This window comes from Macaca mulatta, chromosome 14 (assembly GCF_049350105.2).
Source record: "Macaca mulatta isolate MMU2019108-1 chromosome 14, T2T-MMU8v2.0, whole genome shotgun sequence".
Classification (NCBI taxonomy): domain Eukaryota; kingdom Metazoa; phylum Chordata; class Mammalia; order Primates; family Cercopithecidae; genus Macaca; species Macaca mulatta.
In genome coordinates, this window is record NC_133419.1 from 106,599,934 (window position 1) to 106,614,630 (window position 14,697).

At 34.5% G+C, this 14,697-nt stretch overlaps 1 protein-coding gene across 7 annotated transcripts in view; it reads left to right on the forward strand.

Moving 5' to 3' along the window:
* GRIA4 (glutamate ionotropic receptor AMPA type subunit 4) overlaps positions 1-14,697 on the forward strand; it is a 372,806-nt gene that overhangs the window by 140,114 nt on the left and 217,995 nt on the right. For all 7 annotated transcript variants that reach the window (XM_015115585.3, XM_015115581.3, XM_077964932.1 and 4 more), the window contains one exon: positions 2,875-3,114. In XM_015115585.3, the coding sequence (XP_014971071.1) occupies positions 2,875-3,114 (240 nt within the window). The remainder of the gene's footprint in view (positions 1-2,874; positions 3,115-14,697) is intronic.

The window sequence follows — 14,697 nt, forward strand, 5'->3', positions numbered from 1 at the left end:
AATAGATGTCATAAGATTCAGCCAAGCAAAATTTTGATTAAAGAGTGTTTTCAAAGCTAGATTATAATACTATATATGGAAAGAGCTATATTTTAAAATTTGAATCATTGGGTCAAATAAAATACTATCCAAGTTAGCATACCAACATAATAACATTGAATATTTGACTGACAATCTACCCTCATACACACAAAACCCAATAACGCTCACTTGCCAAGCCTATGATCTAGATAAAATAGGAAAAAATAAATGTTTAAAAGAATAAGACTACAGCTATAAATTTGCAAAGGGAATGTAAAATGCTAGTGACAGAATACATCAGAAGCAAATTTATCAGCCTGAGACTATAGTTTCAAAGTAAGTATATATGAATAGAGGAAGAATGACAGACAACTATGAAAAGGAGAATAAATAGATATGTATGATGATGCAAATGAAAGAATGCAGTAGAAGACAATAAAATATCAGAAAATACTGTTTGTTGAGGCCCAGCATAATAAATTAAAATATTAAATAGTATAGTGAGTACCAGAATAGTGAAAAGTCATAATGATTACAATGAAAACAATATAATAGGAATAAAGAGTAGATGGATTTTATGTATAGCACAATTGTTGTTTTTGAACTTTAGCAGTGTAGTACACTTTGGACATAAAATTTTATACAGTCAGTTGTTCGATATTTAAAATAGATGAAAGCAGAAGTGCTCTTGGATTTTTGTGAGGGTGGAAGGGAGGGATACCAAGAAAAGGAGTCCAGCACTGCCCACCCAATGCTTTCTCAGCAAAAGTCTTCATACAAAGCTACATGAGTACTTCCAGGGAACTTATGGGGTTCCTAGAAAAACACAATTTAGAAGCCAAAGCTTGAAAATCGTATGGTTTTCAAGTGGCATACGTTAAAAGATTACGTAAATATTCATTATATGCATAAGTTAAAGTACATGACTTCTAAATCTTGTTTACATTTTCTAGAACAAGTATTAAAATTTGTGTATAGTTTCAGCACCAAACTAAAAGCCAGGATCTCAGATTTGAATTCTGTAGCTCTTCAATTTACTTTTTTCAGTAGAGTAAAATAAAAATTAATCGAACCATATTATTTATCATGTAAAGCTTGAGAGTTGGCCCTCAGTTTGCAAGAAAACCTGTAGGACAAAAAATAGGAAAACATGAAGGAGCCGAGTAACTCCAGGTTCTACTGGTGTTAAATGTGGACCACTTGCATACTTGCATCCAGAGTCTTGGTGGAACATTTACAGATTAGGGTCTAATGCAGCAACTTTATTTATTAAATCACTTAAGTTATAAGAATTGCATTAAGTTAAACTTAAGATGCCTGAAAGTTAAATTAGAATCCTCCTTATATCTTGCAAGAAAATTATAGCCAGTCACATTGTTAGAACAAGCCTGCCCTGTTGGTCAGTCTTCTCAGAGGATCAAATTCTAGTTCCTTGGTGAGCATAGAATTAGTTGATGGCTCTTCTTTGATAGAATTTCTTTATAAACCTTAATATAATATCTATCAGAATAAATGGTATTTCTGTTTAGAATCTGAATACCTCCTTTCTTGGTTTTGAATCAACTGTAGTATTTCATTTACTAAACCTTTTATTCTCTTATTAAAAAATAAAACTATTTAACTACACAAGTGCATATAGAAAATCTGTGTTAAAATCTGCCACTTATTAATCACATCCTATGTCCTCATAGCATAGCACTTTTACATAATCTCATTTAATTCTTGCCATATTATGTATTCATAGCTAATGCAAGTAAGATTAGTAACTAAAATCAGAAAACATAAAAATTGTATAGACCTAAACACTTCTTAAGCTAGCTACATAAGCCAAGAAGAAATAGGACTGTTAGCCATACATGATAAGCTATAAGAATTTGGAATTCAAATATACTTTCTTTATGGTATCTCCTTTGCAGATTTCTGTCCCTTAAAATATAAATTGGAAAAACTCACACCAATTTGGACCAGAAATCAGTTCTGTTAAAAGAGTAATAAAAATATGATTGGAAAAGAATTTTGAGAAGAATCTTTTTCTATTTAGATGTTGCCTCACGGTTTTTGTAGCAACTGGGAGCATGGACCAAGAAAGGCAAGATGAGGCTGTGTACCTGTTTCCCTGGGGTCCTCTTACTTTATTTGGCTTGCTTCTGTTGGGTTTTGGAATTGGTTTATCTTTACTTTTTGGTCTGCCTAGAACGTGCGCAGCTGGCCCCAATTCACTAAGCCTCTCAGATATGCCAAGAATGACTTTCCAGCAGCCTAACGTCTGTTTTCAAACATGATTCGAGGAGACTCTAAGACTGTGATTAAAATGAAATTGCCACAGCAAGCAAACAAAAAGTAACAATTTAGGCGGAGTGAAAACTATAATCCAATTCAAGAATAGAAAATATGTACTTATAGTTTATGCAGGAGGGCAAAAGGTATTATAAATGTTCCTTCAATTAATACTCAAAAATTTCAAATGTATATTATATGTTTGCATGTAAGAAAAAAAATGCAGAAAATAATTTTGGATTTGTCACACCTAAAGTTCTCTAGCATAGGATTTGCCACATTATTATGGAAGGCCATATTTTTTTATTTTAGTCAAATTTCTCTTTAATCCAATTGTCTTCTTAATGCAGAATTTTAATTCGGATCAGCTTCACTCAATGTAAGACTTTGAGTACAAGCTCAAGAATTCATTGATTGTGCAATTAATCGCACACTTTACTTTTACTCTTTATCTTATATTCCTGACAGATGCAATGATTCAGTAATTTTTATTTTTTAATTTTCTAGAATGTAGACTTTAAAGTCAACAATTTGAGTGTGCTAATAGTTTGTGGTGTTTTCTTCCTCTTGTTTCAGTCTGTTCCCAGTATTCTAGAGGAGTATTTGCCATTTTTGGACTCTATGATAAGAGGTCAGTACATACCTTGACCTCATTCTGCAGCGCCTTACATATCTCCCTCATCACACCAAGTTTCCCTACTGAGGGGGAGAGCCAGTTCGTGCTGCAACTAAGACCTTCGTTACGAGGAGCACTCTTGAGTCTACTGGATCACTACGAATGGAACTGTTTTGTCTTCCTGTATGACACAGACAGGGGTAAGTCCAGTTTCTTCATCTATATCAGCAAAACTCTAATTTTCAATGTGAAATGGCCTTATATGACTTCAGTTTTATAGCAAATTGTTTTGATCTCTAACATCGCTAAAATCAGAAAATGGTTGATGTGTATTTTTATCTTGACTCTGGGGAAAATTTTCTAATTAAACGAGTTTCAGATTCACAAGGTTACTCATTAGCAAACCATGCTCTGTAACTTCATTGAAATTAAGATAACTATGTGAATAAGAAAAACAAACCAAAGTGCTTTTCCTGCTCTCACACAACAATCAACAAAAAATAGTTCTGTGACCTCTGGTCACCAACATGTGTGGAGGTTATTCCCACACGCCAGCTAAGTGACCCTCCAGAGCACATATCTACTTCCATTCAATCCTGACATTATCTACCTGGAGTTATTTGGCATCAGATCCTACAAGTTGAAGGCTCAGTCCCCAACAAGACTGAACTTCACTTCGGAAGCCAACCAGCTATAACTTGGGGTTCCCGTGACCCTTCTCCTTGGGTTTGATTGATTTGCAAGAGCATCTCAGTGCTCAGGAAAAACACTTTACTTTCATTTCCTCCTTCACATAAAGGATATTACAGAGGATACAGATGAACAGACAAATAGAATAAATGGATGGAGAGAGGCGTGGGGAAAGGAGTGTGGGGCTTCCATGCCCTTCCCAGGTGAGCTACCCTCCAGGAATTTCCTCATGTTCAGCTATCCAGAAGCCCTCCTACCTCTGTCCTTTGGGTTTTTATGGAAGCTACATTATGTAGGCATAATTGATTACATCATTGGCCGTTGACCAACTTAACTTTCATGTCTCTCTTTCTCCCCAGAGGTTGGTGTATGGGACTAAAATTCCCAACACTCTGATCCTGCCTTTGTCTTTTGGTAACAAGCTCCCATCTTGGAGCTATCTAAGAACCCCCAACCACCAGTTATCTCATTAGCATACTAGAGACAATCTTCTGTCCCTAGAAATTCCAGGGATTTTAGTAATGGTAAGTCAGGAAACAGAGGAGGACCAAATACATATATCATAATAACTACTTTTAAAATTTTTTATGTGATATTTCAGGTTCAGTGATAACATAAATATGTTACTTTACTTCAAAGGCAAATGACCTAATGTTTTGGAACATATTAAAATAATTGGTCCATAACGTTGAGTTTGAAATACAAAACTCTAAGCGAGTAATTGAAGGGCCATGACAATGATAGAGGTTTGGCAATAAGACTTCTGCTTGCTGGCAACCTTTCACTTTACCAGTTTTGAAAGATTAATAAGTGATCCCATGTCACCTGTGTGTGGGAGAGACAAGGTAAATAATTCACATATTGCATTATTAACAATCCATACATTTTGTTCAGTGGTTGATATAGCTTTATTTTTCAGCTGGAGGAACAACTTAAGGAGTGCCTATGCATGTTTTGCAGTTCTTGTTTTTTATTTTTATGTTTTTCATGTTTTTTATTTAGTGACTAGAATCATATCAATATATTATATTTAAAAAGAAGCATTAGGGGATCATCTGTGGGTTCTGTCTTCAGTCCTTTTTTCCTTGAGGTTTAAGAGTTATGAAAAGATAAGCAGTTAAAACAAAGGTTGTAATAGGCAGCATTTTAAGAATATTCTTGAATGGAATTCTGTGTATGAAATGAGTAAGGGTAATAAATAGCCTTTTCTATCTATGAAATCAGTAAGGATAATAAATATCCTTAAATCTTTTCAAAATATTTTTTTCAAACTTTTGAAGACATAATCCACCTTCCAGAATTCAAAGTATAATCTCCTATATTCAAAGATGAAAACCCATTAAAAAAATTCATCTTTATTACTAAAATTTACATTTTTAATCAGATGCAAACAGTGTCATTTAAGGTGTCATACCAATAGTGTTTCTAGTACATCATTTCTATTGGTATTCTTGGTAAATTTCCCTTACAGAAACAAGCTCAGCAAATTTAATATCATCATCACATTTTCTATAAGGTTGCAGTATACTTTAATTCTCGTTTGGAAATATGGGAATCTACTTATATTGCCTACTATTATTTGTTATTGGTTAACAATCTAAAGCATCCTAGGGGATGAATTACATATTAGAAGAAAACATCACCCTGTTCATTTCTAACTGTTGGAAAAATCTTTGAGCAACAGGACTTAATTGAGTACTCTCAAAGCAGAAGGAAAATTTTTTCTCCCTTAGAAATTGTCGTGATTATTTTATATTTTTACTGAAAATTGAATCATAATGTCAATAAATATATATCATGGTGTAGATGAGATGTTGCTACCTGTGGTTCATTATGACATATCCTAGTTCTCCACCTTGGGCAGAAGATGCTTATTTTACAACTTGTTCTCATGGAAATACCAGTGGAACCTGTATCTCACTTTTTCCTTATCTCCCTGTATAAATCCATCTCTGGCAAGGAGAGGGTTATAGGTATAATTCATGCATTGGTGGGGACACAGAACAGGGATTAAGTTGGCACTTTGCTTTTCTATCCATTTATACTTTCCAAGGTCCTTCCTCATGCATAGCAAGTCAGATGCTCCAACCTTGAGTCATTCCCATTACCTCCTACCATGAGATCTCTCTACTATAAGCAGGCATATATGTGGTTATTTAAAGACTCTTTGTCCATTAACTTTCGGCCTGTAGAGTCTTAAACTCATCAGGGTACAGCCATGACTTCTTCTAACAGTAGTGTCTTATAAGCCTTTAACCTACTTACTGGCTTTCTGCCCAAAGCCTACTTTTTGCATACAGTCATCCTAGAATTTAACTGTTCTACTTCTACTCAATTGACACAACTTCTAGAATTTCTTAGTTCTCTTCGATTGTTGCTTCAGAATGAATAACTAGTTCTTAGCATTTTCTCCTATAGTAATTATCCAACTCAACTTCAAAACAGATATCTTTATTTCAAGAAGTAATTGCCTGAACAAAAAATAACACGTCAGGAAAATGACTGTTTCTTGATGTTCACATGGTTTTCCTTGCCGTGATACATCATGTTTCCCAACATTCTTGATCTTAATTGAGTACTCTCAAAGCAGAAGGAAAATTTTTTCTCCCTTAGAAATTGTCGTGATTATTTTATAAGTTTAAGATCACAAACTCTATTTATTTCCCCTTCAATACTGTGCTTATAATTATGTATCACTCTCACCAACTGAGGTATGAACAGATGATTAACTCATGATAAACATAGTCAGCCCAGAGTAATTCACATTTTCACATCATAAAGAGAAAAAAAGACTTCAAATAATTATACACATCAACATTAAAATCAAAATAGTTTAAAAGTAATATACAAAATCCAAGTGTAAAGAGATAAGATAGTAAGTAAAATACTATCTTATTTCTTTTGATACTTTTTGGTATATCTTAGTACTTTTCTTTCCTCCTGTACTGTTATCATGAACTGATTATCTAAACATTTTTTTCCATTTTAAATAACTGGCTTAATGACTGAATTTCTTTCCCAACTTGAGTGGAACACTATTTTCGGATGCATCATGAATCCATATTTTGGAATAAGGTATTTTGTTGGGCCACACAGTCATTCTGATATTTTAATCCCGACAGTGCCAAAACACTCTCTCAAAATACAAGAGCTGACTCTATCATACCTTGGAGTAGTGTTTTTATGTTGAATTATGGCAATTAAAGGAATGATCCTCTATTTGCTATGATAGAAGTCCTGTGATCGATCTGCTACTAATTAGCTGTATGAACTTGTCTATGTTGTACTTTTGGCTGTATCTGCTTTTAAAAAACATTAACTGCATTATCTTTAAGATCTTTTCAAATTATCTTTAAGATTTCATTCTATTTTTTAATTCAAATATTCTATTCCCTACCTGGAAATGGTGAACAGCAACAGAAAGATAGCACATGGCATACCTGATCTTATCAGCAGGAAAACCTGCTTCTTCTCATTTGACTACCTCTCAAAGAAGAAAAAAAAAACATTTGTTCATTTATTTATTCACTTTATTCATTCAACGTTCAATAAATATTTATTTTTCAATTTGTCTGTATTGGACACCTTAGTAGGTACTGAGAATTCAATGATGAGCAAGACAGTAATGAAAATGAATGAAGTTCGGTGCTATGACTTCATTAGGAAATAGCACACAACACTCTATTTAACAACCAGAAACTTGCTTTTGACATATAGCTTAATATTTTAAAATCTTAATTTGGAACACAACTGCTTTCCAAAAAAATCATTGCCTCTTTCGGGAAAAACAATTAGAAAAATCGCTTAACTACAAACTTTAATAAGATCTTTGAGTTGATAAGTAAACTAGTCCCACCATACTCATACTGGTCAAGAGAACTTTCTGTGATGATGGAATTGTTCTGTAATCTGAGTTATCAAGTGTGATTATCTCTACCACATGAAGCTATTGCAGGTTTAAAATGTGACATACAACTAAGAAACTGAATTTTTAGTTTTCTTTAATTTTAAAAAATTTAAATTTAAATAGCCACATTTGGCTCATGACTACCATACCGGACAACATAACACATCTAACCAGTGAGCTCATATGAAATAATACATTTCACTATGAGTGAAATTTTTAAATCTCTTATTGACTCATAATTTACTACAGAAGAAAAGAACTTAGTGAGCACTCTGCGCATAACACTTTTGCTAATAATTTTCACATGGTGTTGTGTATATGTTTACTTACCTGTTCTTCCCCGAGAATTGTGTTTCTCTAGTAATCACTGTTTTTTCTTACATTTACACCTTTTTTTGTCTAGCATAGTAACCCCTGAGAGGCTTGCTATGGATATTAATTGAATTAATGAATTAATCTAGTAAAGTGCTTGACAATAGGTATCAAACAATTTTAAGGCCTTAATAACTAATGATGTAATTCATTTTTTATTAATAGTGTCATATTTTAATAGATCAAATAGCTAACAGAACAGCCAAAATGAAAAACTGACTGGGATAGGTATTACTTGAATTAAATGTAATTTTGTTATCACAAAAAAAAAATGTTGAGCAGGATGAAAGATAACATTTTTGATTTAGACCTAATTAAACAAAATATATAGAAAATATTTTAAAAATCAGTTTTTCTGGTAATAGAAAACCTTTACTTTTTTCCAAGCCAAATTAACATGATGTCAATTCCTTGAGCGGAAAAGATATCAATTTAAATGTGTTTAATATAAGCAATGGTTATTTTCCCATTTGAAATAAAGGAGTACACTTTTTACCTGTGTGTATTGTCCAGATTTTTAAATGTTTATGATGGGTTTATGGCCATTCCTAACACCCCAGGTAACAAGGTGAATTTACGATTGAGGGAGATATGAGCAGAATACTAACATTTTTAAAATTTCTAGCGATCGTTGCTGGGCCAGCAATTTTGATCTCATGTCCAGATTCTGCAATGGCTGACAATGACCTCGTTTTACATAATCCTGACTCTCTTTAATGCTTAATGTTCAATGTTTTGCTCACATTACTGCTATGGAAGTTTGTGGTATTATTTCAGAGGTTTCTAAATATCTTGTATCCAATATCTCAATAAATTTTGTAATATTATGTAAATTGTTCCTAGGAGAGATATATTTGGCAAAGCATAGAGCAGAAAATTTTCCTTTGGCTCGTTCCCTTTGGTCTGTTTTGTTTCTTGTTAGCATTTTTTTCTACAAAAGTATATTCTACATATTGCATAACATATTTTCAGAAACCTAGGAAACAATGTCCTGGGTGGTATAATATGCATATGCTGCCATTGCATGCTAAAGCCAATGCAAGAGGTGATGAGGGGATGGAAAGAGTAGCATGTTTATGCTGGAGGAGAGATAGATCTTATTATTTTATTTCTACTTTTTGGTTTTTAGTATATGTATGTCTTTTATTTTTAAACTGTCTTTAATCCTCTTGCAAAAAAAAAAATGTTGAGATTCAAGTAACAGAAAAAGGAGCAAATGACGAGTTAGAGGAATGAAACACCTTTAAATGACATACCTTTTATTCCCTCCAAAATAAGTCTCTATAAATCACTCCAGGGAACTCTCCTGTTTTCCTTTTGGGTTCTCGACTCCAATACTCTTCTCCTCCATTTTGTTATTGCATTACAATAAGAAATATTCTTTTATTCTTTCCCATTTTCTCCTCCTTCCTTAGGAACCTAGCATAATGAGTAGCTAGGCAAGATGATTTCAGGCTTACTGGGAACGTTCGTCCTTTTCTTTTACCAGATATGGATGTTGCGATAGTTAATTTTATGTTTCAACTTGACTGAGCTAAGGGATGCCTAGATAGCTAGCAAAACATTATTTCTAAATGTATCTGTGAGGTTGCCTCCAGCAGAGCTCAACACTTGAAATGGTAGACTGAGTAGAGCAGATAGTTCTTACTAGTGAAGGTGGGCATGAGCCAATCCATTGAAGGCCTAAATAGAACAAAAATTCGGTGGAAGGGTGAATTTGTTCTCTATGCTTGAGCTGTATCTTCCATCTTCTGCCCTTGGGCATTGGTGCTCTTGGTTCTCAGGCCTCTGGACTTGGACTGGTACTTATGCCATCCATCCTCTGAATTTCAGTCCTTAGGACTTAGGGACTAAGACTTACGTCATTGGCTCCTCTGGTTCTCAGGCTTTCGGGCTTAGACTAAAACTTCACCACTGGTTCTACTGATCCTACTGATTATTAGATTTCTCAGTCTCCATAATTGCATGAGCCAATTTCTTATAATAAATCTCTCTGTATGTATCTGTATATATTCTATTGCTTCTGTTTCTCTGGAGACTAATAAGGTGCCTCAAAACCCTTAAACCCTAATTCATAAGTAATATAGGAGGATGACAAAGCAGATATCTCCAAGGAATACAGCATATTGACATCAGTTCACAATGAATTAAAATTACAGATACCAACTGCTTTTTAAAAATGTCTTTCAGATAGAGGTAGAATTGGGAAGGTCAGGGGTAACTGTATACCTGTCAAGTGGATTCAGAGCTATCCACAGAAAAATGCTCAGTGTCTGGACTGCAGATCACAAGCACCATTCTTTTCCTAATTTCTCCCCATCTCTGATTCCTAATTACCACATTCCACCAACACAAATCTACCATTGATTTTACTTCTTAAAATTCCCATGGTTCATTTTTTCTTATTAAAAGCAAAATTAGAATAGCAAAAGAGTTAGTTTACATATAACTTTAGAAAAAGTAAGAATCTGTCAGGTTCCAAGCTCATATTATCCCAAGAAGAGATTTATCTTTAATATTTGACAGTACTAAACCCCGTTTTAATAACTCAGGGAAAAAACGTATTTCCTAACAAATGCCCCCCGCCCCCCAAAAAACACAAAAGAAAACAAAACAAAACAAAACTTCAAGTCTAAAACCGTCACTGGGATGAAGAGGAGTTTCCTTTTTGTAAATCTTTTATGAAGACTCTCTGGAAAAAAGTCTCATCAGGATTTAGAATAATTTTTATCAGTCATCCAAATATATTTGCTTACAAACTCTTATTACATTTATAGCCAGACTGACAGTCAGTATTTACCTGTTGCCAACTACCAAGTATGAGGATGATCCATTCCAGCAGAAGGAGAACAGCTAACTAGCTAACTGTGTCTTTGGAGCATATATTCCTGCCTTCCTGCTGGAGCCAGGCCAGTGGGAGAGCAAAAGGAGATACAAGTATAAAAATAACAATTGAGCTTCCCATGAAGATTCTCACTTGTAACTGAGGGAGAAATAACAATCAGAATCAGGCAAGGGAGTTCAACTCTCTTCAGAGCATCTCCTTTGGAGTCACCGCAACACTTATTACTTGCCTTCATTAACCCAGATTCCACGGGCTGTTACTACTTAGGATTAGAAAGTGGAGAAATGAACTAAGGGGTGAGGAATGGGATAAAGGCACATAAATGACTGTCTTTATAAAGAGGGTTATGTGTCCGGCTCCTTTTCCTTGGTGAGAAGAAGCAAAGGGAGTGCCTATCCCTCACCTCCCACTGTCCCTAGTTACAGAGTGAAGGATTTGAGGGCAGATGCTGGAAGTCATCCTGAAGGAGTACTGAAATTTAACAAGGTGAACGAATCAGAACAGGGGTGCTGAGCAAATAATATTGATATGAAACTAAAACAAGGGTAGTCAAATAAAGAAGAGAGCAGAGCAACTAGCAGCAAAATAAACAGTGGGTTGACAGAATGGAGAAATCCTAGAGATGAAATACAGAAGCCTGCAGAGGGTTTCCAGGTGCCAGCAGTTCATTCGAAGGGTTAAAGAGGCCTGAATGGGATGGCAGGGACATAAATATGCAGCCCTCCATGAATATTTATACTGGGTCAGTTTCGTTGTCATCACTTACTAGGTTCTGGACACACATTGTTGACTGACACATCAACTGGGTGCTGTTCTTCCTTTCCTGATTCCTTCCCATTGTCAGTATTCAGGCACTGAATATGAGATGAGAGCAGATCTGAATAAGACCTCTGGAGGCCCTGCTCACTGGAAAGGTGATGGTGCCCTACTCCATGGAAATTCAAAATTCCAACAAACAGATTACAAAATAAGAGTATAGGAGTCCAAAAGTTCTGATTTTTTCCCATGGTGATTATTTTAATGAATTTTTTGAAATAATAAAATTGTATACAAAATTTTTTGACTGGGTCTGGTGGCTCTCGCATGTAATTCTGATACTTTAGGAGGACAAAGTGGGAGGATCACTCAAGGCCAGCAGTTTAGGACTAACCTGGACAACATAGCAAGAACCTGTCTCTACAAACAATATAAAAACTAGCTGAACATGGTGGTGTGCACCTGTAGACCTAGATACTCTGGAGGCTGAGGTGGGAGGATCTCTTAACCCAGGAGTTCAAGGCTGCAATGAACTATGATTGGGCCACTACATTTCAGCCTGAGTGACAGAAGGAGACCCCCATTGCTTAATTTTTTTTTTTTTTTTTTGCTTTTATAGAGCCCTGAGCATATGCAGAAATTTTCAGTTGAGTTAGTCAACCATGTTCGAGGACTAAGGAAAGAGAACATGTTCCTTAAAAATCTTTAGACTGATGAAACGTGGTTATAATAGTTTAGCAATTTTCTTACATGAAAATAAGGCTGTGTAGGTTTTCTTACTGGTTCCATGTTTTCAGTGACCCACAACTTACTTAAAGCAATACATTTGCAAATGAATTATGATTTCCTGACAATATATTTTTTAAATGTCATTTATCTGAAGGTATGGAGGAAAAGATCTTTTGAAAGCTCTGATGGAACACCTTGCCTCAAGAAAAATTGCCTCAATGAATTCTCCCTTTTACTACAAAAAAGAAACAAATGTATATAAATGATAATGTACAATTAAGGTTGAAATACAGTATGAAATCTATGTCAAAAGTATGGTTTACTTAACAGATATGCTTTATAATTTATTCATCATGTTATAACAGGTATTGTATCAGAACTATGGAAAGTAGTAACTTCCTATTTGTTGCAGTGGAAGAGAATTCTCAGATACAATGTATAAATTCCTTATAGTTGGACTTGTGATATACCTGCCAATATTTTTATTGTTAAATGGAAATTTTCTATTTTATATCAAATAGAAATTTTCAGTTCTATAGCACAGATGTTGTCAGTAGAGGACAGTCATAATATCGCAATGTTAAGTGCCTGAATTCAAATACCAGCTTTACAGCTTATTACATGTTTGACCTTGGATAATTTCCCTAACATCAAGAGATCTCAGATTTCTAGACTGAAAAAATAGCATTAATAATCAAATCTACTGGGTCGTTATGTGTTTTATATAAAGTCCTTATAAGTTCCTGGCATTATTATATTAAGTTATAACTATTATTCTTTTATTACCAGCATCATTAATATGTTATTAATTTATCCTTAAATTAATAAATATTTAACATTTTAATATCCTTGATCATGAATCAAGGTGTTTGGTTAATATTTTATATGATGAGATTTAAACCTTCATGCGCATTTCTGATTACTACTGCTAAATTCATGAAAAAACAAATCAAAATATAAATTGTGATTGCTTATTTTCTTTTTCCTTCATAGACATCCCTTGCTCTAATTGCCCCTAAAATGCTGACATTTACTTGGGTTCTGTCCTCGGCTACTTTGACTCTGTAAACTTCTTCAATACAAACTACATATGTCACATTCTTAATTAGAATGATTTCATGAGTTCTCATTACTCTTCATATAAAGTCCAAATTTAAAAGATGCTCCACAATCTGTCTCCTGATTGTTTCTTCCATCTCATTTCATAGTCCACTTCCCCGGAAATACCAAGATTCAGAGAAAATGGTTTTTCCAAAGATTTGTGCACACTAAGTTCTTTCTCTTGCCTTGACAGCTTTGCAAATGTCATTCCTTCAACCTTTTTCTTGGGTAACTCTTATTCACCATTTGGATCAGAGCATAACTTCCTCTGGAAGTCTTCTTCCACACATTTACCTTCAAGTGAGTTAAATCCCCTTCTGTGCATTCCCATAGCATCTATATTATCTCTGTCAAACACTTTATTCTAACTATGTGTTTAATTATATCTTCATCATCAGGCTCTTTAAGATTTATCAGAATAGGGACTCTGTCTTGCTCATTGAACAAAAATGGTGCCCCCATACAGTCACACTTAATAAATATGAATGAACGAATCACATGGTCTCAATTCCACTTATATAACAATGACTTTAAAATCTGTATTTAGAACTCATTCCTCTCCCCTGAGCCAGACTCATTTACATAGTAACTGTTAAATATCCCATTTGTATCTCAAAACTCATTATTGCAAGAGTGAATTAATGCTTCTTTTGGTTCACTGCTTCCTTGCTTCTTTTGGTTCATTTTCTATCCTAGAGGGTGACACATGCTAGAAATACAGGAGCCTTCTTTACTCCATGTTTTCCCTTCATGCAATCATATCTAACCAATCATTAATCCTGCCAAATGTGTATCATCTAAAAATATCCTAAATGCATTTCCTCCTCTGCATTCTAACTACTGCTGCCCTTGTTCTGGGACTCTTCACTCTCCCACATCAACCAACTTTTCTCCTTGGCCCCAGTATTGCCCTCCTTAAATCCAACTTCTATGCACTTGCCACGGTGAACTATCTGCTAATAATTTTTTCTTGGAATGTTGTTCCTTAGTGACCTATAATTTATATTTATCCCAATGTACCTGACAATTTTGTAGCAAGGTTATATTGGCTTTCTAGAATATGATGCAGAATATGACATACTTTTCTGTTTTCTGGATGAGTTTACATAATGTTTAAATTAGTTTCTTCTCAAAAGTTCAGTAGACTACGCCTTAAAATATTTGTGCATAAGCTCTGTAAAAGCTTTTTAACCAATGCTTTGATTTCTTTCATGATTCGAAGGCCTATTCATGTCTTTTTTTCACTTCTCTTTCTGTCAGGTTTGTTAAGGTACATAGCGTGTATTGTTGTGAAGTACTCAATGGATTCTGGCCAGAAAACGTGTTCTCTGATATTAATCCTTTGAAACCCTTTGGGATTTTTTTCACATTCGAGTACATGGT